Source organism: Natrix helvetica (assembly GCF_964273705.1).
Source record: "Natrix helvetica genome assembly, chromosome: 4".
In the NCBI taxonomy this organism is placed as follows: Eukaryota; Metazoa; Chordata; class Lepidosauria; order Squamata; family Natricidae; genus Natrix; species Natrix helvetica.
The window spans coordinates 154570600-154593260 of record NC_138550.1 but is presented as its reverse complement, the minus strand read 5'-3'; the positions used below and the strand labels follow the sequence as shown (position 1 = coordinate 154593260).

Genomic DNA, 22661 nt, shown 5'->3' with positions numbered 1-22661 from the left:
GTCTTGATTCTTTTTTGCCTGACATTAACGACCAGTCTGCAACTTCAACCTTTCTGGAATCCAGAAGCATCGCTGGAAATGCCAGCTCGGTTTGAAACTGGCACTTGACTTTTTGGCATGATTATTTCCAATTTTGTTTTAAAAAAATGAAAACAAACTTTAAAAATTAGGTAGGGAGGAAACTTGTAGGCATCAAAAAATTTGCTGGTACATCTGTACATGGTCACCTCCAGATACCACAATGGGACTTCAGCCAATATAGGGAATGCAGAGGAGTCCTGCTGTTGCAATCCAATGTCTATTTACTTGAGAATAAATCTAGGCAATCGCAATGCACAGGGTAGGACTTAACCTAACCTAACTTCACATTAACATGTGTTTTTTTTTTAGGAGACACTCCCTGGGTCATGGATGATTGTGAGGATATTCGGACTCCAGAATGCCCAGCAGGGTAAGTTCTTCTCTTTATTTATTCATTTGAAATTTAAAAAAAACTGATTTGGCTTCCTCCAGTTGTCAAATTAGTTGTGTGTTGTGTGATTTTTTTTAACATTAAAATTGCCTGGACCACAGAAATCATCATGAAGTTAAATACATTTCTCATCACCATCTTCATTTAAGAACCCCATAATCCCTTGCATGGTGGAGTCTGGATGAATGAATGGATCTAGCAGAGTATTTTAATGGCCAGATGCCTTTCCTGTCACCAATGCAGAGTTTTGTTCAGCAGATATACTCTCAGAGTGCCCAGAGAGAGAAATATCTGCCTCTACCTAGGATCGAACTCACAGCCTCCTGATGGGAGGCGAGAGCTACACCTCTCAGCCACCGCACCACTCCTAAGTTAAATAGATGTATATCCTTCCAAAAGTTGATGTCCAACTCAATAAGAAGCAAGGCATGCTGATCAAAAGGCCATAGGGCTTGGGTGTCCAGGATCAAATACAACTAGCTAGTTGACTTACCATTTGTTGACTTACAACTGTTTGTTCAATGACTGTTTGAAATTACAACATCACTGAAAAAAGTGACTTGTGACTGATTTTCACTTTACAATGACTGTAGCATCCCCGTGGTCACATGATCAAAATTCATTCACTTGGCAACTGGCATGTATTTATGACAGTTGTAATGTCCCGAAGTCACGTGATCACCATTTGTAACAAACTGACTTCCGACAAGCAAAGTCAACATGGGAAGGCAGATTCATTTAACAACTGCATGATTCACTTAACAACTGCAGTGATTTGCTTAACAACTGTGGCAAAAATAGGCTTGTTAAGTCACAACACTCAGTAATGAGATGGAATGTAAATATAAAATCACAATGCTCACAATGTTTTCAAATGGAGAATAAGAATCGCTGTTATCAAAAAATAGATGTATTTTGTTTTTCCATCCTTAAGTTGTGCACTCATATATGTGCGTGTGAGAAAATAAGATGGAAGGAAGGAAATGGTTAGCAAGACCAGGTGTGCTGCAAATGAAAAGAATCATTGGACTGCCCATTAAATTACATGAACTATCCAACACAACTACACAATGGAAAATTTCATCTGTGTGCTCCTTAGAAAAACATTCTCTCTATTTGGATCATATTCTTCAGTACAGTTTGAAAGCAGAGCCATTAAAATGCCATCCATTAAGTTTGCTGTGGTTCCACTTTAAATCCTTACTCTGTCCTAATAATCTCACATTATTAAGATTAACAACCATTAAAGCAGAACGAACTGGAAATTATTTAGACAGACGGATCAAGAAATGGAAATAACTATATGGTTCTAATTGCGTCCATGTTTTTGGATGCATTTTTAACAAAATATTTCCAAGTCTTTTTCTAAATGCTGCATCAAGCATTCATCTTTGTGATTTATGGCACTGCAAATGTTAACAGTAGTTTCTAAGATTAAATAACGAAGCGTCAGTATAAATGCAGGTTCAAATGAAAATTTTACCGGAGATGCTTTAAAAAATCTCTTTGAAAAAGTATTGAACTTTGAAAAGACATTTATCAAGTATCTCTCTCTTATTTCAGGAATTTTATGCATTTTTATTTCATCATTATTCCAAAAGAGTCCTTTCTAATCTGCTTCTAATAAGATCTAATTGTTGTGGCCTGCCAGCAGCCAGCGGAGCTGGCAGCAGAGTTGGACAGTGGGGAGGTTGGGGAGGAGCATGGGCCAGTCCTGGAGGCTGGGGAAGGCTTGGACAACGGCTCTGCGTCAGAGGCAGAGATGGGATTGAGGCTGTCTTGCAGTGATCAGGTGCCTACAGATCTAGACAGCAATGAGGCAGAGGAACAGCTGGAGCCTGTTCCCAGGGTGTGCATGCACAGAGCTGCCAGAAGGAAAGAACAGCTCAGAAGTCAGGGTTGACTTGGGAGTAAAGTCACAGGTGGATGGTGAAAGGAAATAAAAGAGGAGTGAAAGCGGAGCGGGCTTTTGCAGGAAACAGTTCGTTTGTTCGTTCGTTAGATTCATTTCAGAAGTGGGAAGATCTGTCCGTGAATCTCAGAGACTCTGTGCTCAGTCTTTCCTTGCACAGCATCTCATTTGGGAAATATTTACATGGCAGCTTTCCAAGATAGATAAGGTCTGTGGTCATACGTTCACCTTTTAAAAGTCTGTTTGCCAGGCCTTTGCTGAATGTGAATGAGAGGAATTCACATTTGCTTAATAAAAGGGGTTTTGTTGGGACCAGGTCCCTGCCTCATGCTTTTTGGGGAAACCTAAGTCAGAACACTAATGTAGTCCAAGATCCTATAATTTTTTGAGTTTATTGTTTGTTTTGCTCATTTTATAGTGCCTGTAACCTCCCCCGCTTTTGGGGCAGTGTACAACATAGACAAATAGAAAACAGACAATTAACAAAGAGGTAAATTCAAACAATATAAAAAAAAAAATAGTCAGAGAAAGAAATAGCTGGAGGTTATGTAGTAAAACACTCCTTAAACGAGATGAGAAAAAAACTGCCCTAAACGATGGAATAAGTGATTTTAGAGTCTCCATAACCAATTCACTTTTTTCTTGCGGATGTGTATAGCATCTGTATCCCAGATGAAAATACCTAGGAACCTTTTAAAAACTTTTGCTAAATTGGATTGCATTTGCTCTGTCTTGCATGCTCTTACTGCAGTCCGTTCTACCGGTTTGCTAAATTATCTTCATTCTTTAGTTTTCGTCATCCTCCGCTGATCATTTTCTCTGTGGATGGCTTCCGTGCGTCGTACATGAAGAAAGGTGAAAAAGTGATGCGCAATATTGAGAAGCTAAGTAAGTGGGCATGCTTGAACAGTATTGTATTGTATTGTATTGTATATCTCAGCATGACGAAGCTCTTGTCTGGCCATGACTCATGCTGGTTTGGGTTGGCCAACTTTGTCTGAACTCATACAATAAAATGCGTTACGGTTCCATTAGTTTTTGGGTGGAAACAGAAGTCATCATCCTTACCCTCACAAAATATAAAGACCTGCAAGTAGAAATGGAAAGGCTATGGCAAAAAAGCAAAGATAGAACCCATTGTGATGGAAGTCTTGGGTGCAATCCCTAAACATCTGCAGCACCATTTGAGCCTAGTCAACTAATTGACAAAGCCAGTGAATTGCAAAAGGCAGCTTTACTTGGGACAGCTCACATTCTGTGACAATATCTTTAACACCATCAAGCCTTGACATAGCTGCCTATCCCAGCTCCTTGGCAAGGACTTGATAGATGAATAAAAATGCCAACTCCAGTCTAAACATCTGGCTGTCTATGTGACCAATTGAATGGAAGAAATGTTCTGTTTTGCATACACCTTAGCTGAGCCTAGGATGACAATTTATAATTTTACTGAGTTTACTGAGAGGCAAATCAATAGATAAAATTCTATATTTTTTCAGAACAAATCCCAAGGAACACAGTACACACACACATGTATGTATGTGTGTATATATATATATGAATATGTGCATATGTGTATATATGTATATATGTCTATGTATATTTAAACAATCCTATAACTCAAGATTTTTGCATGGTCTTGTTTAGTTTTTTGTGAAAAATGTCTTACTTTGGGTTATGTGGTTCAAAGCAAGAGGAATACATCAAATTGAATTTGTCAACAGTTCAGTGTGCTATGTGTTCAATGAAAAAATGCAATGCTTGAATTTTTATACTTAATAGAAGCATTAAAAAAAAACCCTTGCATTGCAATTATACTCCATGGGTTAAAATTTGACCAGATTTGTAGAAATGTGGTCATCTTCAAGAAATCAACTGTTTTTACTCTAGGATACACATCTTCCCTTGTTTGAATGTTGGATTCTATGGTTTTGAAGAAATAATCTATCCTCTTAACCACACTACATGTTGGCAGAGTCAATATATTAGAGAAACTGAGTTGAATAATTTGTGGGAAACCATCCATTCTCTTCTTATACCATGTGAAACAAACCGTTACATTAAATGACAATAAGTTTAGTTTGTTATATTGTTTGTTATGTACTGTTAACCCAGTTTTAAGATTTATATGCTAATATATGCAATATGCTTGTGTGTTTTTGTTTTCAGGATCCTGTGGAACCCATGCCCCCTACATGAGACCTGTCTATCCAACCAAAACCTTCCCAAACTTATACACTCTGGCAACTGTAAGTTTTCTTTTTCTTTCTGCGTAAACATACAAATATATTTAAAAATACTTCTTAAGTATTAGCATGGCTGGGATATTAAGACTCTTGAATATATTGTCCTCTTTCCTCTTTTGAACCAGCTCATTATCTTTGAGATGGCTGTTTATATTCATGGGGCAGAGAAATAACCAAGATTATGTAATCTAGGAAGAGTTGAGAAAAGACAAACTCTAATCATTGAAATATATCTCGACTTGTGGCTTAAAGTTGTTCCATAGAGGTACCCCCCAAGTATAATGCATCCATCCTATTCATGCTGGCTGCTGATTATGGGTATGAAATCCCAAATCTGGAGGGTATTATCTTGGGGAATTTTGTCAGAATGATCTTTAGAAGATAATGTTTGTAGCACAGGATTGAACTATGAGTGTCTCTGGTGGCTTTCTGAGCTTGCTGGCTTCCTTGCAGGCATTTCATGTCTGTTAGCACTGATGATGTTACCTAGTTTGGTAATGAAATGCTTGCAAGAAAACAGCCAAAGTTCAAGGAGCACCAAGGACACTATCGAACACTGGTGGGATACGACTGGTATGCCCCAGTACAGGCGTACTGGTGCCTGCCACTGGTACCATTCTGGTATGGTGCTCCGGAGGGTCCACCCGCCCACCCCCCTGCCTGCTCTCCTTACTTCTGTTTGAGCTGACTGGGGCATTTGCGCTTGGGCACGAAGCGTACGGTGCCTGCGCGACACTCTGATGAGTAGCTGGGGCATCATGGGCAGTGGGTATGGTAGGTATGGTCCACATGGTGTACGCCTGGCCCCATTGCAGCGTACCGTTGCAACGGGCGCTGGAACCCACCACTGCTATAGAATTATCTTTGTCTATAAGTGGAAGCTTCAGTAGCATGTTTAGATACAAAAGGAAGACAGCAATAATGCAAAATAGATATTATGAATTCTGGTTAATAAAATGTGATCTGATCTGATTAACTAATTTACTTTTGCTCAAAGGGACTCTACCCTGAATCTCATGGAATAATTGGAAATTCAATGTACGACCCTGTGTTTGATGCTATTTTTAACCTTCGAGGAAGAGAGAAATTCAATCACCGATGGTGGGGAGGTCAACCGGTCAGTTTTATTTGACTTTGGTCCATTATGGTTAAATCTCATAGCTAGTTGTTTTCACTCCTTTTACATGCAATTAATTTCAGTCAGTTCTTAATTCAGTCAATGCTAATTTTCTCTCTCTCTCTCTTTGTACTTGTCTTAGTACCTCTCAGTATCCTCTCAGATTGAAAATAACTTGAGACTGCTTAAGCTTCTTTTTATATATTTTATGTAGCTTTCTTCTTGGGCTTTATGTTCTATTTCTCATCTGAATTACTAAACCCTTCTAGGAATTTGATCAATGCTACATAATTCTCAAATCCAGATGCTTAAATTGTCAGGGGCGGTCTTAGAAACCAACATTTCAGTTGGTTTTTTGGTTTTTATTGTAGGGAAGTTTGTTTTTATAACACATACATTTTGAGCCATTGTAATCTGATTATATTTTCCTCATTAGATATGGATTACTGCTGCTAAGCAAGGAGTGACAGCTGGAACATTCTTTTGGTCTAAGTAAGTGTTGATTTTTAGATAGTGAAAATTCGTACATAAAAGAGTTCCAGTAACAAAAGCTCCATTCCTAAAAGGCAGGTATTTGGAACCAAATGCTCTTATAGGGCTTAATTCTCAAATAAAGTTGAAATGGATTTCCTTGGCTTTTAAAATCAGACAGCGCATTTTCCACTCTTTTCTTGCTTCTTTAGAAGAGATTAATTTATATTTAGAATGTGCTCCTTTTGTTACTTCTTAATACCTAGTTACCTTACATAGTGTTTTTCTGCAATGCTTAATTGAACATTCTTTCAGGAATCAGTTGATGGAGGGATGAGAAATCAGTGATCTGCAGTGGTGGTTGGAGTGAGATAGCTTGTTTTCCTACATGTTTGTAAAAGTGTAGCTACAATCACGAAAATGTTATGTGTGTCTTCTGGCTGTAAAGGTATTATCCAGCCTTCACTTACAAGTACTTTGCCACAGTACCTAATCTAACTTACTCTGCTTTATCAACCAATGTCATCCGGCATTAGTAGTCAAGAGGCTGATAGGAATACATGAATAAAAGGAAGATATGAATATAGTAGCCCCTGACTTACAACTTATATCCAGAATTATGGTTGTAAATCATGCCGGTCATTAAGTGGGACATCCCATAACTAACCCATTTTGACGATATTTTGCAGTGATCTTTAATCAAATCACCATGATAGTTAACTCAATGCTGCGGTTGCTAAAAGCAAACCATTTTCTGCCATGGACGTTCTTTTTGTCCAAAACTGGAAGTAAAGGCCAGTTTCGGGAAAAACGATAAATGGTGGTCTCATGACTGCAGGATGCTGCAAAGATCCATAAATGCAGGCTGGTTGCCAAGCACTCAAAATGTAATCAGGTAACCCCCAAGGGATGGGGAGGCCATTGGACTTCAAATCCAAGTTGTAAGTCTATTTCATGGGGGTCTGTTATAATTTTGACTCCGGTCATAAATCAAAGAGTACCTGTATGTAAAACAGCATCCTGTTGTTGTGGCATGTTACTTAGCCACCAATATGTCAGGCTGAAGGGAGTATCTAGCCACAATCCCAATTAGACATTGATACTTTTATCCGCTGGGAATGTGTATTATTTCTCCTTTTAAATGAAAGCTATTACGCTGACAGCTGCTAAAAAAATCACAGGGAAGCGAAGTTTAGTTGTTGAGCTGCATTTCATTTGTTGAACTGCACATTCTTAAGGAAATGCTTTCATGTATTCATCATGAATTTCCCACCACTTGGCTTGACTAGATGACCCCAGTTTTAATGTTTCTGGTTTCCCTTGATTAAAATAAAAATTCTATTCATTATTCATCACGACACTTTAATAATCCCATCAAACGTCAGACAGTAGAGAATAAAACTTGCCAACTAGCAGGGACTATGGACATCCCTCCACATTTAATTTTCTGAACAAAAGCAAGAGATCTTTTTAAGATGAGCATTGAGTAACCATGATTCCTGGGTTTTGGTGTTGAGGAAACAATTCAGCTAAGCTGGTTTGTAATGGGCAGACATTTCTGAGGTAAATGTGACTTCAAGAAGAGTCTCATAAATGGAACACCCGATCTTAATGACGAACTCTGTAAAATGATTATAAATTAATAATCTAGCTGAGATTTCATGCTTTTTCTCTCTGTTTTGATTTAGCGTGATCCCTTACGAGCGTAGAATATTAACCATACTGCAATGGCTAACTATGGCAGACAAAAGGTTGGTCTTTTCTCTACCCCCCTTCCCTTATTTTCATAGCAATGAATGCAATGACAGATTATTGATACCCTTGGTAGAAATTGAATTTTGATCAGACATATTTGTTTGCTAATGGTGTACACCAGGGGTGTCCAAACTTGGCAACTTTAAGACTTGTGGACTTCAACTCCCAAAATTCCCCAGCCAGCAGAGCTGGCTGGGGAATTCTGGGAGTTGAAGTCCACAAGTCTTAAAGTTGCCAAGTTTGGACACCCCTGGTGTACACGTTGTATTGGGGAAATTTTAATTACATGGGTTAAAACTGTTGATCCATTGGTTTTCTATTGTTCCCATTTAGAGTAATAATCCAAGAATTGGGCAGATATCAAGATTTGTTTTTAATTGGGCAATTGAGAAATACATGGCATCGTATTTTGCTCTGAGGTAGAGTCCAAAAAAGAACAATTGTAACCTTTTCCCATCTCCTAAAGATAATTATCGAATGTTTTCCCAAGAGCTTGTGCCTCTTTTGGCACACTTTCTAATGTTTTAATGAAGTTACAAAATAGAACACTAAATTGTTTCATCACTGGAAAATATATGAGAGGGCAACTTTCTCATTCTTTGTTTTTTGTTTTTGTTTTTCCATAAACAAGAGTGTATACAAGGTCAGAACCCTGCCTGAACTCGCTCCCCGATAACCCAGCTTTGTCTTATCCCAGCAAAGTGAAAAGGGAAAGGGAAAGTCCAGAATGCTCCTCGGTGTTGAGAAACTCCCATCCAGGCAAGAAGGAGGGGTCAAGTGGGGAGATAGCCTACAGTCATTGCGCAGCCTCAAGAGACCTAGTGCTAATTCCCATTAAATTCCATGGAACTTTATCTGTTTGTTCCCAGGGAAGGGTGAGGAGCCTGGGGAATTTCTTGTATTATATGTAGAATATAATAAAGTAGTCAACCTTCCATGGAAAACCTGCATATTGCGTGGGTCAGAAGGAGGGCTCTGCAACCCGTCATATCTTAGATATTAACAGTTTCAACTCCTTCCCTCGGGATGGCGCTATAAGGCATTATATGCCAAAAGAACTAGACACAGGAACAGTTTTTCCCTTATGCCATCACTCTGCTGAACTCCTTATCCCCACAGTGCTGACTAATGTCTATGTATGCTTACCCATGTAGTGTGGCTCTGGTATTATTATTTATCCTACTTATTATTATCTTCTTTATTCCTCCCTTTCATTGGTATTATTATTATTCGGTTGCTTTGCATGTACACTGAGAGTTTCTGTACCGGAGAAACAAATTCCGTGTGTTTTTAGGTTTAGGTTTAGGTTTAGGTTTTATTAAATTTATAGACCGCCCCCTCTCCCCATAGGGACTCGGGGCGGTGTACAGACCGTTCGTGTATAAAACAACAAAACATAACATAAAACATCAGACAAAACAACGCACACATACCGTCTGTATATACAACCCAAACTAATTAAATAATTAAAAACAATTCTAAAACCAGTTAAAACCCCAAAATTTAAAATTTAGAAAGCCATCCAGGAAGGTCAGTAGTGGGTGTTCCCTGTAAGTACAATTACAATTACAATTAGGCCAGGCTGGCTAGTCGGAACAGGTGGGTCTTGAGTTTCTTGCGGAAGGAGCGGAGATCCAAGGTGGTTCTAAATCACAATTGTTTTAATCACAATTGGCCAAATTCAACTCAATTTTAACCCATCACGTGGTTGCTTGCATCCAGTGGTGGGTTGCAGGCAGTACGCCCGGTACGGGCATACTGGAGCCTGCCCGGAGCACTGGGTACCGTTCCGGTATGTTGCTTCGGAGGGCTCACTCGCCCGCCTGCGCTCCTTACCGTGTTTTAAAGCTTTCGGCACTTCCGTGCACGCTCATGGTGCGTACAACGCCTGTGCGTGACTGCGCTGAGCAGCTGGAGCATCGCGGAGGCTTGCGGAAGTGTCATTTGGCACATGCATGTGGGTGACACCAGGGCTGTTCCAACCGTACCGGTTGTAACGGAATCCGGAACCCACCACTGCTTGCATCTAACACCCGAGGAGAGATTAATGTCAGTATCTTTTCTGTCTCTGTCTCAGCAAGTTGACAGGATACTTCTCCAAGCAAAGCCTTGAGCAAGTACCTAGAGAGCTCCAGTTTTGCATGTACAAACCTCACAGTTTATATTCTAAAAGTTATTAGAATTCTGCCAGGGCAGACTGATAGTCAGGTAGTCAGATAATAGAGTCAGGATTTCCTAAAGCTATTGCTACAGTGAATATTGATCAGTACACCAGGGGTGTCAAACTCAAGGCCCGTGAGCCAGATCTGGCCTCTGGGGTGCTTAGATTGGGCCCATGGGGCTGCCCTGGAAACAGCAAAGGACCAGCCCGCAGTGCAGTGGTGGGTTTCAAATTTTTTTAGAACCTCTTCTGTAGGTGTGGCCTGCTTTGTGGGAGTGGCTTGCTGGCCATGTGACCGGGTGGGAGTGGCTTGCCAGACATGTGACTGAGTGGGAGTGGCTTGGCCTGTCATGTGACTGGGTGGACATGGCCAACTTGTAAAATGTGGTGAAACTCACTTAACAACACTCTTGCTTAGCAACCAAAATGTTGGCTCAGAAACTCTGGCATTTGAAGCACGCAAGTCTTAAAGCTGTCAAGTTACAAGACCCTTGCACCCCTAGCCCTTTAGAAAAAAACCCCAGGGATGTTCAAACTTGACAGCTTTAAGACTTGTGGACTTCAACTCCCAGAATTCCTCCTCCAGTCATGTTGGCTCAGGAACTCTGGCACTGAAGTGTGCAAGTCTTAAAGCTGTCAAGTTACAAGACCCTTTCACCCCTAACACTTTAGGAAAAAAAAACCAGGGATGTTCAAACTTGACAGCTTTAAGACTTTAAGGTTTAGATAGGACTCTTAGAGGCGGGCGGGGCGATTGGTGAGCCAGCCAATCCGTGAGCGGCGGGCGGGGGAAGCGTGATGCAGACGGGCGGGGGGAGGGAGCTGGAACCGGTTCTAAATGTAGATTTGTGCCTATAGAAGAGGTTAGAACTGGCAGGAACCCACCCCTGCCACAGTGCCTCTGCCAGCGAAAACGGAGAAGGTTGCAAGAGGCCATCATTGCCGAAAATTGGGCTCGGGAGCCTGTTTTCACTAGCAAAGCACTAGGGCCACCATAGATGCCCCTGACACAAGAGACACCGAGCTGGCCACACCCACCCTGGCCATGCTCCCCCACCCCCGAGGTCAATCACAATCCTGATGTGGTCCTCAAGGAAATCGAGTTTGACACCCTTGCAGTAGAGACTGGCTGTGTCCTAAACAGCCCCAGATGTCACAAACAATATCAGACACCCTCAGAGTTATGCAAAATGAAGCAAGCTTATCCTCATGGTTTGAACTGTTATTGCTAATTTCCAGTCAACAGGCTTTGTTTACCTTTGTTGCAAGGTTCCAGCAATATTTTACTGGCTGCATTGATGTTTTTTTTTTATATTTCTTCACCATCTCTAAATACAATGAAACTATTCATTTTATTCAGAGAAACGGGGTGAATGAATTTATAATTTTAGTATTGGAAAGTGAGAATTGCAGGTGAAATGAAACTCACTGATGTCTTCCTTTCTTTTCAGGCCTTACGCTTATGCATTCTACTCTGACCAACCAGATATGGCTGGCCACAGATATGGTCCATTTAGTTCTGAGGTTAGTACAGTTCATCTTTGCCCATAAATGGAATGCAACTCTGGTGCTCCAGGTTTTGCCACTTTCACATGAACCTGTATTGCTAGTCCTGAGTGAAATGGTTTAAAGCTAGTTAATTGTTCACCTCTATAAGCCTCCAAAGGAAATAGGCCCTTCTGAAAAATATAGACACTATATTTATAGAGAGGACTCAACTGTTAATAAACATTATCCATCTGCTTAAAGTTTCAGGGACTGGCAAACTATGTCTGTGTATGTGTGGGTGTGTTGACAGGGCTAGGATTTTCATCGAAGACTTGCAGGCTTATTCTTGGATATAATTAAGGTTGACTAGTTTTATTTTTTTAAAAAGCATTGTGGTATGAAAGGATCTGCTGTGGCCTATCAGGAGGTTGTGAGTTTGATCCTAGGTAGAGGCAGATGTAGGGTCTCCTGCTTGGGCTGGGGGTTGGACTAGATGACCTGTAAGTTCCCTTCCAACTCTGTTAATCTGTTAGGAGCATTTTGTTTCATGTTTTGTAATAATTCAGTAATTTCACGCAAATCGTTAATGCCACGTTTGCTTTCTGCACGATGTGCTAGGTCAGGAGGCTTATTTAACTGCGTCTAACCATCCTTAGTAAATGATGTTGGCCACTTGGGTAGAAATAGGGAGAATAGCAGGTAGGCTTCAAAGCAGCGTTTCTCAACTTCAGTGATTTAAGGACAGGCGAACTTCAACTCCCAGAATGCTCCGTGCTGACTGAAGTCCGCCTACCTTAACGTTGCTGAAATTGAGAAACGTTGCTTTGAAGCAGGGGTTTCCAACCTTGGCAACAAGTCTTCAAGTTACCAAGGTTGGAGACCTCTGCTTGAAAGCATAGAAGGTGGAGAGAAGATTGAATGATCATTAAATGGGTTGCCTGGAATCCCCTTCCAGTTAAAACCCATAGATGCAGCCAAACCGCTTGAGCGACTGAGGTCCAATTATACATTATGTTGATTCTGTGCTTTGGCCTTGAAATCCAGGGCAGAGGGACCTAATTCACACTGACCTCTGGCACCGCCATTGGGGCAAGGAATTCTCTGAAACTGTAATACTGCCTTCCTTTTCCCCTCTGTGAATCCAGGGCCAATGTGAAGTTTGAGGAAAAAACTTTTCCAGGTTTCAAGCACAGAGGTGAATTATTCTGTTACCTCAAGTCCTAATAAAGCGCCCTTCCACAGGGAAGATCTACACAGTTAACCTTTGATCATAGACTCTGAGGGGAATATTCTCCCAGCCACATAAGAACTGCTTAAACAAACACCTCCAACAGGGTTGGGAGAACATGGAAAGAACCGATCAGTGTTGGCTTGCGGCTCCAGGCTGAGATTGCTAAGCTGGTGGACCCCTGCCACCATGGAAAACAATTTTATGGGCCTATTAAAGTTAATCAGAGTGTGGCAGGCATTTTATCCACAATTTCACTCCTGGATAAAGAAATGGCTTTTAAGAAGTCTATGTCTGAGGACAAGGAGAGGATTGATTTCTTCAGCAACGAGGCTCAAAAATCTTAATGTAATTATATTGCTTCAATCCAAGTTTCCCGATTTTATTCCAAGACTGTAGAACACTTAACCGTGCAATACCCTTCTTCAGAACTGTGTACTCTGCAGATGTATTGGATATCAGCTTCTACTCTTTCCTAGCCAATACGGTTATTGATAGCCCTTGAGGGATCTGTCTCTTATATCTTTGGCTCTTGGGAATCCCCAGCTGGTTATTGCAACACTTGATTCTGCTGCTCTCCGTATATTTCGGGAGTCCAGGACCAAAATAATAGTGCTAAATTTAGAGCTGGAATTGGCTATAGGCCTTGTTCTCACTGTTGTGTGGAAGAGTCCTCTTACTGTGGAGTTCATCTCCACCCTTTTCAAGCGTGGGGACAGTAAATTCTCTTCCCAAGGTGCAGATTTGTGAAAACAAGCTTTGGCTTCTGCAACTATTTTATTTGGCAGTGAAGTCCAGCTGCAGTCTATCAAACCCTGCTTTGATTAGTCCCAATTAGATTATTCCCTGCAATTGGTATCATACTGACTGAAGGTCAGATGAGAATCGGAAGCAACATGGAACAGTTGCGATTATTTGTTTGGGGTTCAGAGATAAAAGCACATATTTCCCCCTCCTCTCACTGAAATTTCCAGCCTTCAACTCATAAAGCTGCTATTTCCCTTGAGATGAAATGGGGAAGAGACATTTTCATCTCATATATCACCATAGGTTTGGCTTCAAGTTTCTTCATGAACTTTTAGAGAAGTTAGCCTTTCTGTGGAAATTGCACAGATGTTCTGATTTACATCTGGACAGGATTCTTTGAAAGAATATAAGGAAGTGTATATATATCAGGAAACTCTTAGAAGGAAGACCTAGAGCAATGGGATCAAACTCGTTGCCCGCTGGCCAGATGAGTCATGCGCTGGCTTTAGCGAAGGGGAAAGAAGTCACAATACAAGTTTGACACCCCTGACTTAGAGGGGAAAAAAAACCTCAGGTAGTCCAGGAGCAAAATAATATTGCTAAATTTAGACCTGGAATCGGCTATAGACCTCATCCTCACTGTTGCGGAAGTGTTCTCCTCCTGATCATCTCCTTTTCAAGCATCAATAATATTGGCATTTGACAATCAAAAGCAATTCTTTCCTCTTCCCTAACCCTACTCCACCAACTTGTTTTGAGCTGGCAAAACGTTCAACATTTGGGATTAATCTTAGAAGTTAAGGTGCTTAATCAATAGAACTGGGAAACAAATTATAGAAGACTCAACTTCCAATTCCTTAAAATAATTATTTTTGCACCCAATTGGTTAAATAGTAATTGATTATTACCCCTAAAATATCTCCTGATGTGAAAAATCTTTTGTAGTGTGAAAGCAAGCTAAAATAGTATCTATATTTGGTTAAAGCTGTAATTATAAAAAAGTTTACAATTTTCAATGAGTTTTTATATTTTTATTACGTTAGGAGCATTACTACTGTATAACTAACATTGTTGTGAATTTAATAGCGTAGCCATATCATAGTTAGGATAATTTTTTTACTGCATCACTAAAGAGGAATGGAATATGAGTAGGCAGAGGAAAATATACACAAGGCATTAAAGTCCACTACAGGTTAAACTTTAAAGGGATTTGGGGGTTAGGATGAAGAAATACCACCTGCCCAGAATTGTGAGTGAAGAAGGTTGCATGTAATTATTGCTAGGATGATTACTACTCTGTGTGTGTGTGTTTGTGTGTGTGTCCATTGTGAGCATAGTTTCAAGATATGGCTTGTAGCAATGTTGTGTTTGTATTTTGCTATCTATATGTCCTGAATGGTTACCTTTGATAGTATTCATCGCAGGAATCATAAACCATACATTTCAAAATAGATAAATGTAATCTTCACCTAAAAGATTTATCATCTGCAGAATGCATTTACCCTCTGATTCCCTTTTTTAAATGCTGTTGGAAAGCAATAACAAGGGCAACCACAACAAAACAGTCGCCCCCAAGCCCCCTGGAAAGATTAGGCTGCTTAAAAGAATCGTCCTCCACATATTGCCAAGACAGTTGTTGAGCTTTGGAGTTCAGTAATATGTGGAGATCTACAGGTCCCCACTCCTGCTTTAGAAGATAATTTACAAAGTCATTCCAAGAGGACCAATAAAGGAGAATATTTGTAGCTCCGGGTTGAAATGAGGGGTCCTTTGGTGCTCTCTTAGCTTGGTTGTTTTCTTGCAGATGTTTCGCTACCCAAACTAGACTAGCACTGATGATGTTATTCAGTTTGGGTAATGAGACATCTGCATGAAAACAACCAAGCTCAGAGAGCAACAAGGACCTTTCATTCCAAGAGGACTGTGCAGTAGAACTAATATGGCTGCAAGATAAGCTTTGATTTTAATATCCAATGATGCTGACTTCTCGGCTTAGTCTTACCCATGTTGATTGGAGTTAATGAAGTCCAGTGGCCTGGGCCAAGCTCCAGTTTGGCCAACTAAGTCAAAATATTGAATACGAGAGCTTCTTTTTTTGCCTTCTGACCTAGTAATGATTTTGGGTTGTGGCACCCTATTGAGATCAAGCTTTGAAGTTTGATCTCTTCGGTTTATATTTAGTACTAGCCGATAACCTGGCGTTGCCCAGGTATTGATTTATAGGGGGAAAATGTACAGATCAAATGTAATTTCTCATGTTGGATTTTCCCCCTTATCAGAGGGAGCCCCCTTGTGGAGTACTGTGAAGCCGTTACCATGGCAACTGCGCTGTACAGTAGAAGCCATTGTTAGAAAAAATTCCCTATATAAAAAACAAAGGGAAATCACAAGCAACCACAGACAATAAATCTTACTTTAAGACCAGAGGTTTATTGTTTCATGAACAATTTTTGAACATAAATTGCAAACATAGCATTTTTAAAATTAGCATCTTATTGCAATAAGATCCACTGTCATAGCTGAATCCTGCAAGGATTAGCTACGGCCAGTGGCCCTGAACTCTTCCCAAGACATTCTTTTTATACTTTTCTGCACATATTTCACAACTTACTTTCTTGTTCTGCCTTACTGACCGTCATTCTCTGCAAACACCCGTGTACATTTGAAGTTCTCAGACGCTTGTTACTTTCAGTTCCTCATTTCCCACTATCTCATTCTTCCTGCTCTAAATATATCCATATCAAGTACAAACTTTGCAGAACATGCAGCATAAATCAACACATTTGGAAATATTAATCTGGTACATTTTGCAATTATGTTAGTTTAAAATTTTGGTTCAGCAAGGTCACTCCCAGGCCTATTACCTGCAACGTTCCAATGAATATTTTCTCCCCTCACATCATTTTAAGGCACAACTGGCTGTATCTTAACAGAACACCACCACCCCCCCGAAGGGTTTTAGGGGTGTCTTACCCCCACAATATTTTTTTTCCATACAGTAAGTTATCTGTGTACCAAGTTTGGTTATGCTGGAACACACAAACACACACACACACACACACACACACACACGGATAGATAGATAGATAGATAGATTAGATAGATAGATAGATAGATAGATAGATAGATAGATAGATAGATGATAGATAGATAGATAGATAGATAGATAGATTGATGATAGATAGATAGATAGATAGATTGATGATAGATAGATAGATTAGATAGATAGATAGATAGATAGATAGATAGATAGATAGATAGATGATGATAGATGGATGGATGGATAGATAGATAGATAGATAGATAGATAGATAGATAGATAGATAGATGAAAGATAGATTAGATTAGATAGATAGATAAGATAGATAGATAGATTAGATGATAGACAGATAGATCGATAGATTGATGATAGATAGATAGATTAGATTAGATAGATAGATAGATAGATAGATTAGATTTGATAGATAGATGATAGAAAGATTAGATTAGATTAGATTAGATTAGAGAGATAGATAGATAGATAGATAGATAGATAGATAGATAGATAGATAGATAGATAGATGTCATGGGGCGGCGCCTAGGAGCAGAGCCTTCTCTGTGGCGGGCCCAGCCCTGTGGAATGACCTCCCCCCGGATATTAGGACCACTACAGACCTCCGCTCCTTCCGTGTTAAGCTCAAGACCCACCTTTTTCAAATATCTGGCCTGGCCCAACCATAACTTCGTTACGCTCCTGAGGGGTTTTTAATTCAGCAATTTTATTTAGGGGATTTTAAACTGTGTTTTAACTGTGTTTTTAGCTGTGTTTATTGTCTTTCACTTGCAGGTCTACTCTCCTCCATGCACAAATGTAATTGTCCTTGTTTTTTCGTATGTATGTGTGTCCTATGTGTATTTTATCTTTTTGACTGTACGCCGCCCCGAGTCCTTCGGGAGAGGGTTGCGGCTAATCAAATAAAATTTGATTTGATTGATTTGATTGAGATAGATAGATAGATCTCGGTGTACTGCCCTGACTCACAGGGAGAGCACTTTCTACATGATAGGCTGACTCCAGTTGGTAAATTTATTTATTTGAGCACCTTATCCCCCACACCCCTTAATCCAGAGGGATTCTAGTCAGTTTCCCTAGAAATGCTTTACTGCTAAACTGAAAAGTGGAGGTTGATGATGTAAGGAACTTTTAGATCCATGTTTGATCCACCAGCTTGCAACTTCAACCAGTTGATTGATTAGGTAGTAATCTGTATGTGGGTAGTAAAGTCACAATAAGTTTTGTAGAGGCTGGGTCCCAATAATGATAGCTAATGCACAAAGATCTTGGATCAATCTTCCTTTCTCTCTCCCCCCCCCCCTTTTTAAAGTAACTCAACCAGTCATTGGCTACAAGAAGGCCGGCAAATAAATTTCATAATAAATTAATAAAACTATAGTGGGACAAAAAGTTTTAAGATATCCAATCATGCTTCTCTGGTCTCATATCTCCTTTTTGTTTTTGTGTTTTTAGCCTGGTCACTTTGGAAAATCCTCTGTCTGACAAATATTGCATGTTCACCCATTATATCTTGGTGTATAATGTCCTATTTTGAGACATTTTGTTTCAAGTACAAGCATTTGGCTAGTTCTTTCAGTTCTAGGTGTGTCATCATCCTCGTCTTACATTGATCTCATTCTTCCAACGTAAAGCTAAGATTTGGCTGATTAATACAGATTTGGCTTTCTTCCTAGCTTTAATTTCTTACGAAAGATGAAGCTATCCCTTTTGTGAATGTTTGTACCAAATGCTGTTTACCATGATCAGTGACTTGGACAACATCCGTACGCTTAAGGATTGCTCTGCTGCTCTTCTAACATGCTACCCTGGAATGGGGGTTCTTCTTATTAGACCCACTTGATGGCATAAGTTAAAACTTTGGCTGCGCTTCTCTTGGAAAGAGTGAGTAAGCTTTTGAGAATCCTTCCTCCCATCTGCTGCTGCTTTCATCAAGACTGCACGAAGCTTGAACTCTTTTTTCTTCTATTCTTTTTCTTTTTTCCTCTCCTGTTTTTTTAAAACAAAATTGAAGCTGCTTTTTGGAGAGATAGAGAGAAATGGAACTGGATTAGCATTTCCTTTCCAACTGTTTGTCCAAGAGCAAAGAAATGGCATGGCAGATGGCAGCACTGGGTTTTAAAAAATTATTATCTTCCAAGAACGTGGCTCTGCGATTGGAACAGCAAAGATGGAGAATGGCTATGCAGATAGAAAGCAAATGGCCTTGTAAAATCCTTGCCGATTTTCAACTTCCCTTCTCTTCGCTTCTTTTTTCCTCCATTTTTTTTAAAAAAATAAACAAGCTGCAACTATCTTCCTGTATGTGTTATCTTTCTCTGTTCGGGGAAATCTGATCCTAAAAGTTGCCAAGAACTCTTATTGTAGCTGTCAATTGGAGTTGCATGCAAAGTTGCTTCTTTTTAAGATCAGTTCGAATAGCATCCGGCATCTCTGCACTGCTTGGGACTGCAGCTCTGTTGTTTTCAGACGATTTCTCCTCCTCTTAATAAGTGGTTCATTCATATCTTCCCCTCCCCCTCCCCTGTTTCCCAGAAAACAAGACCACCCTGGATAATAAGCCCAATCAAGCTTTTGAGCGCATATGCTAAAATAAGCCCTCCCAGAAAATATTGCAACACAGCAGCAGCCATGAGGTGACCACGCTCGCCGCCTCCTGCACCTCAAAAATAATAAGACTTCCCCGAAAATAAGGCCAAGCGCTTATTTTGGGGGTCAAAAGAAAATAAGACCTTGTCTTATTTTCGGGGAAACGCAGTAGTTTTTAAAGCCTTTTCTCACATGTCAAGCACAATAATTGTGGAAAGCATATAGCTAAATCTAACAATATCCTATATCAGCGATGGCGAATCTTTTTTGGCTCGTGTGCCACAAGTGGGGGGAGTGCAGGGGGGTCGTGTGCGGGCGTGCCGCACCCATAATGCAATGTGCGACCCCCCCAGCGTGCATGCGCGCACAACAGGTGCGACCCCCCATTTTTACACGCTTTTTTCGCCCTCCCCAGGCTCCAGAGGCTTTATAGGAGCCTGGGGAGGGTGAAAACAGCCTCCCCCGCCCCCCCAGAGGCCCTCTGGAGGCTTCAGGGACCGTCCGGAGGCTTCCCTGAAGCCTTCGAAACGCTTAAAATGACCCTCCGAGCAAACTGGAAGTCACTTCCGGTTTGCTCGGAGGGTCGTTTTAAGCGTTCCGAAGGCTTCAGGGACCGTCCGGTGGCTTCCCTGATGCCTTCGGAGCGCTTCAAACAATCCTCCGAGCAAACCGGAAGTCACTTCCGGTTTACTTGGAGGGTCGTTTTAAGCGTTTCGAAGGCTTCAGGGAAGCCTCCGGACGGTCCCTGAAACCTCCGGAGGGCCTCCGGGGGTCGGGGGGCTCTTTTCACCCTCCCCAGGCTCCTATAAAGCCTCTGGAGCCTGGGGAGGGCGAAAAATGGCTTTTAAAAATGGTGAACTCAAGTTGGCCAGTGCGCGCATGTGCGCTGGCCAGCTGACAGGGCAGCGCCTCGCGTGCCCTGACAAATGGCTCTGCGTGCCACCTGTGGCAAGCGTGCCATAGGTTCGCCATCACTGTCCTATATCCTAATCTAAGGCTATCCTATAATACAGGGAGCAAATGCAGGATGTATTTGCTCAGGGTTTCCTCTCCCCTCCCATTAAAGATCAAAATGAATTATAGGTCAATACTTATGCCTTCCGCATTATCCAGTTAATAATGCCATGCTTTCTGGAAGTCTTTTAAAAACTGGGCATGCCTCCAGCTGCATGGAGTTGATAGTGACTGAAGATTCGGCAGTATAAAAACATTATATGAACAATTTTGATTTATTCTCTCCAGCCAGAGAGAATTGTTAGCTTACTGTTATTTAAATAGTGAAGCATTGAATTGTTAGAACAGTTTAAAACATAAGTCTGTTGAGCATCCAGTAATAGCAATGGCTCCTGCTACTGATGCTTTTTTTCTCTTGATAAACATGAAAAGAGTGTCGCCACCCCAAAACAAACCAACCAGACATTCTCTTCAGAATGTTGTTTCCTGCAGACCCCAGGACTACCATGTTTTCCCCAAAATAAGACAGGGTCTTAGTTTCTTTTGACCCCTGAAATAAGTGCTTGGCCTCATTTTCGGAAGGTCTTATTATTTTCGAGGTGCAGGAGGAGGCGAGCGTGGTCACCTCGTGGCTGCTGTGTTGCAATATTTTCAGGGAGGGTTTTTTTGGGGGGGGGGGCTTATTTTAGCGCATGCGCTCAAAAGCCTGATTGGGCTTATTATCCAGGGGGGGTCTTATTTTGGGGGAAACAGGATATTATCACAAATAATTAAATTCTTCTTTTCAACCTTGATCTTGACTTGACTGGTATTAGATGGTTTGAACCAAGAATTTTGGTGTACCGTGTCTTAGAGACGGATAGCTTTTAACGATCTGATGTTGAGACGAGCTTTTTCTGAGTCCAAGCATCTCTCTCCGTCAGTACAGGAGAGTAGTTTTGGGTCTCCTCTTACTCCATCTAAAAGACCTAAAAGAAAAATCAGTCCTAAGAGGATTCTGAAAAGGCGTATTGCTCCTTCCAAGAGAAGACGAAAAGTGCCTAGAGTGGAACACTTGTCTGCGGAATCCCGTCGGAACAAAGTAAGTTTTCAAAACTGGTACATATCAACCACTGAGACTCTTAAACAACTTGATTTTTTGGGATCCTCCCAACTTTGGGATGAACTTCTTCCAAACTGAACTTTCACTGCAGCCATCTTGAAAGGCAACAACCACAGATTTGCCATCAAGCAGTTGGGTTCATTTGTTTATCTTTTCCTCCTTCCCACTCTTCTTTGGCTAGCATTCTCTGTCTCTTGGTGCAAGCTTTAAACCCTTCTTAACAATTGTTTTTAAATATCACAGGACTCAGATGCAAAAATCCATGTAAACTGTTCCACCCACAGGTGGAGAACATTGGATTAGCCTGTAGAATCATGCTTATTGTCACCCTTACAGTTGTTGTTGTTTTCCAGCCAAAATGAATTTCTTGGACCTGATTATTTGGCCCTCTGGAAAGTTCTATTTGTAAAACTTGCAACGGGTTGAAGAAATTTGAGAAGGCTCCAACTCTGGAAGTTTTTAAGAAAAGATTGGACAACCATTTGTCTGAAATGGTATAGGGTTTCCTGCCTGAGCAGGGGGTTGGACTAGAAGACCTCCAAGGTCCCTTCCAACTCTGTTGTTCTGTTAAATTTTGCCAGGTTACTCCTGTTCACAACATGACAAGTTGTGAACATTGGATTCCTTTAGCAGGAGACATCAAATAAAACTTTGTTCATAAGAATTGGTCTGTGATCCTTTCTTATTTCATGACCGATAACTGTATGGTATCAAATTTTTGCAATGCTGGAGGATGCTTGAAGCTTTATGAATATTTTGAGGCAATGAATATCAGTAAGTTCAAAGGAAATTTATCTGAGGCTGCTGTCTATTTGAATGAAAATATGATTGCAAGGAAGTCCTGTATCCATAAAGTGCCTTCACACTATATATAGAATCTGTATAGGACACGGATATGGCTTAAACATAGATCAAGAGCATGAAAGGTTGACCATGTGAACCTGTAGCAATGGATTCCAGTTGATATTTGAGTGTTTTCACCATATGAAATGTCTCTTCAGACTTTTGTGATGAATTTGGACATAGGATGTAAATGGGATATGCTATCTTTTTTATCTTGGCAATACCATTATGTTATCATCAAAGACAAATCTTCCCTTAAAATAAATAAACGAGAGCCACCCAAATCACTCAATTGAGATTCAGGAATGTGCCCTGTGATGAACACTGGAGTTCTCACACTGAAAGGGAAGAGAGAATGGAAAGAAGCTTTTTTTGTGTCATGCTTTATATATAAATCATGTCAAGCTGCATTCATTCTTAGAGGACTCCTCAACTTTGCTTTATAAAAATCATTCACATAATGAGGTCCATGAAACCTGCAGGATGCATGGAATCCCATCTTCTAGCTTGTTAAAATAAATGTA

At 40.6% G+C, this 22661-nt stretch overlaps 1 protein-coding gene across 5 annotated transcripts in view; it reads left to right on the top strand.

Annotated features, from left to right (window-relative positions):
* Positions 1-22661, top strand: part of ENPP2 (ectonucleotide pyrophosphatase/phosphodiesterase 2) — a 68805-nt gene that overhangs the window by 14920 nt on the left and 31224 nt on the right. For 2 of the 5 annotated variants that reach the window (XM_081950854.1, XM_081950853.1), the window contains exons 5-12: positions 391-451; positions 3175-3272; positions 4554-4633; positions 5628-5747; positions 6184-6239; positions 7907-7969; positions 11586-11658; positions 21121-21273. In XM_081950854.1, the coding sequence (XP_081806980.1) occupies positions 391-451; positions 3175-3272; positions 4554-4633; positions 5628-5747; positions 6184-6239; positions 7907-7969; positions 11586-11658; positions 21121-21273 (704 nt within the window). Of the gene's footprint in view, positions 1-390; positions 452-3174; positions 3273-4553; positions 4634-5627; positions 5748-6183; positions 6240-7906; positions 7970-8604; positions 8617-11585; positions 11659-21120; positions 21274-22661 lie in introns of all 5 variants that reach the window. The other 3 variants (XM_081950857.1, XM_081950856.1, XM_081950855.1) reach the window with 2 other exon arrangements.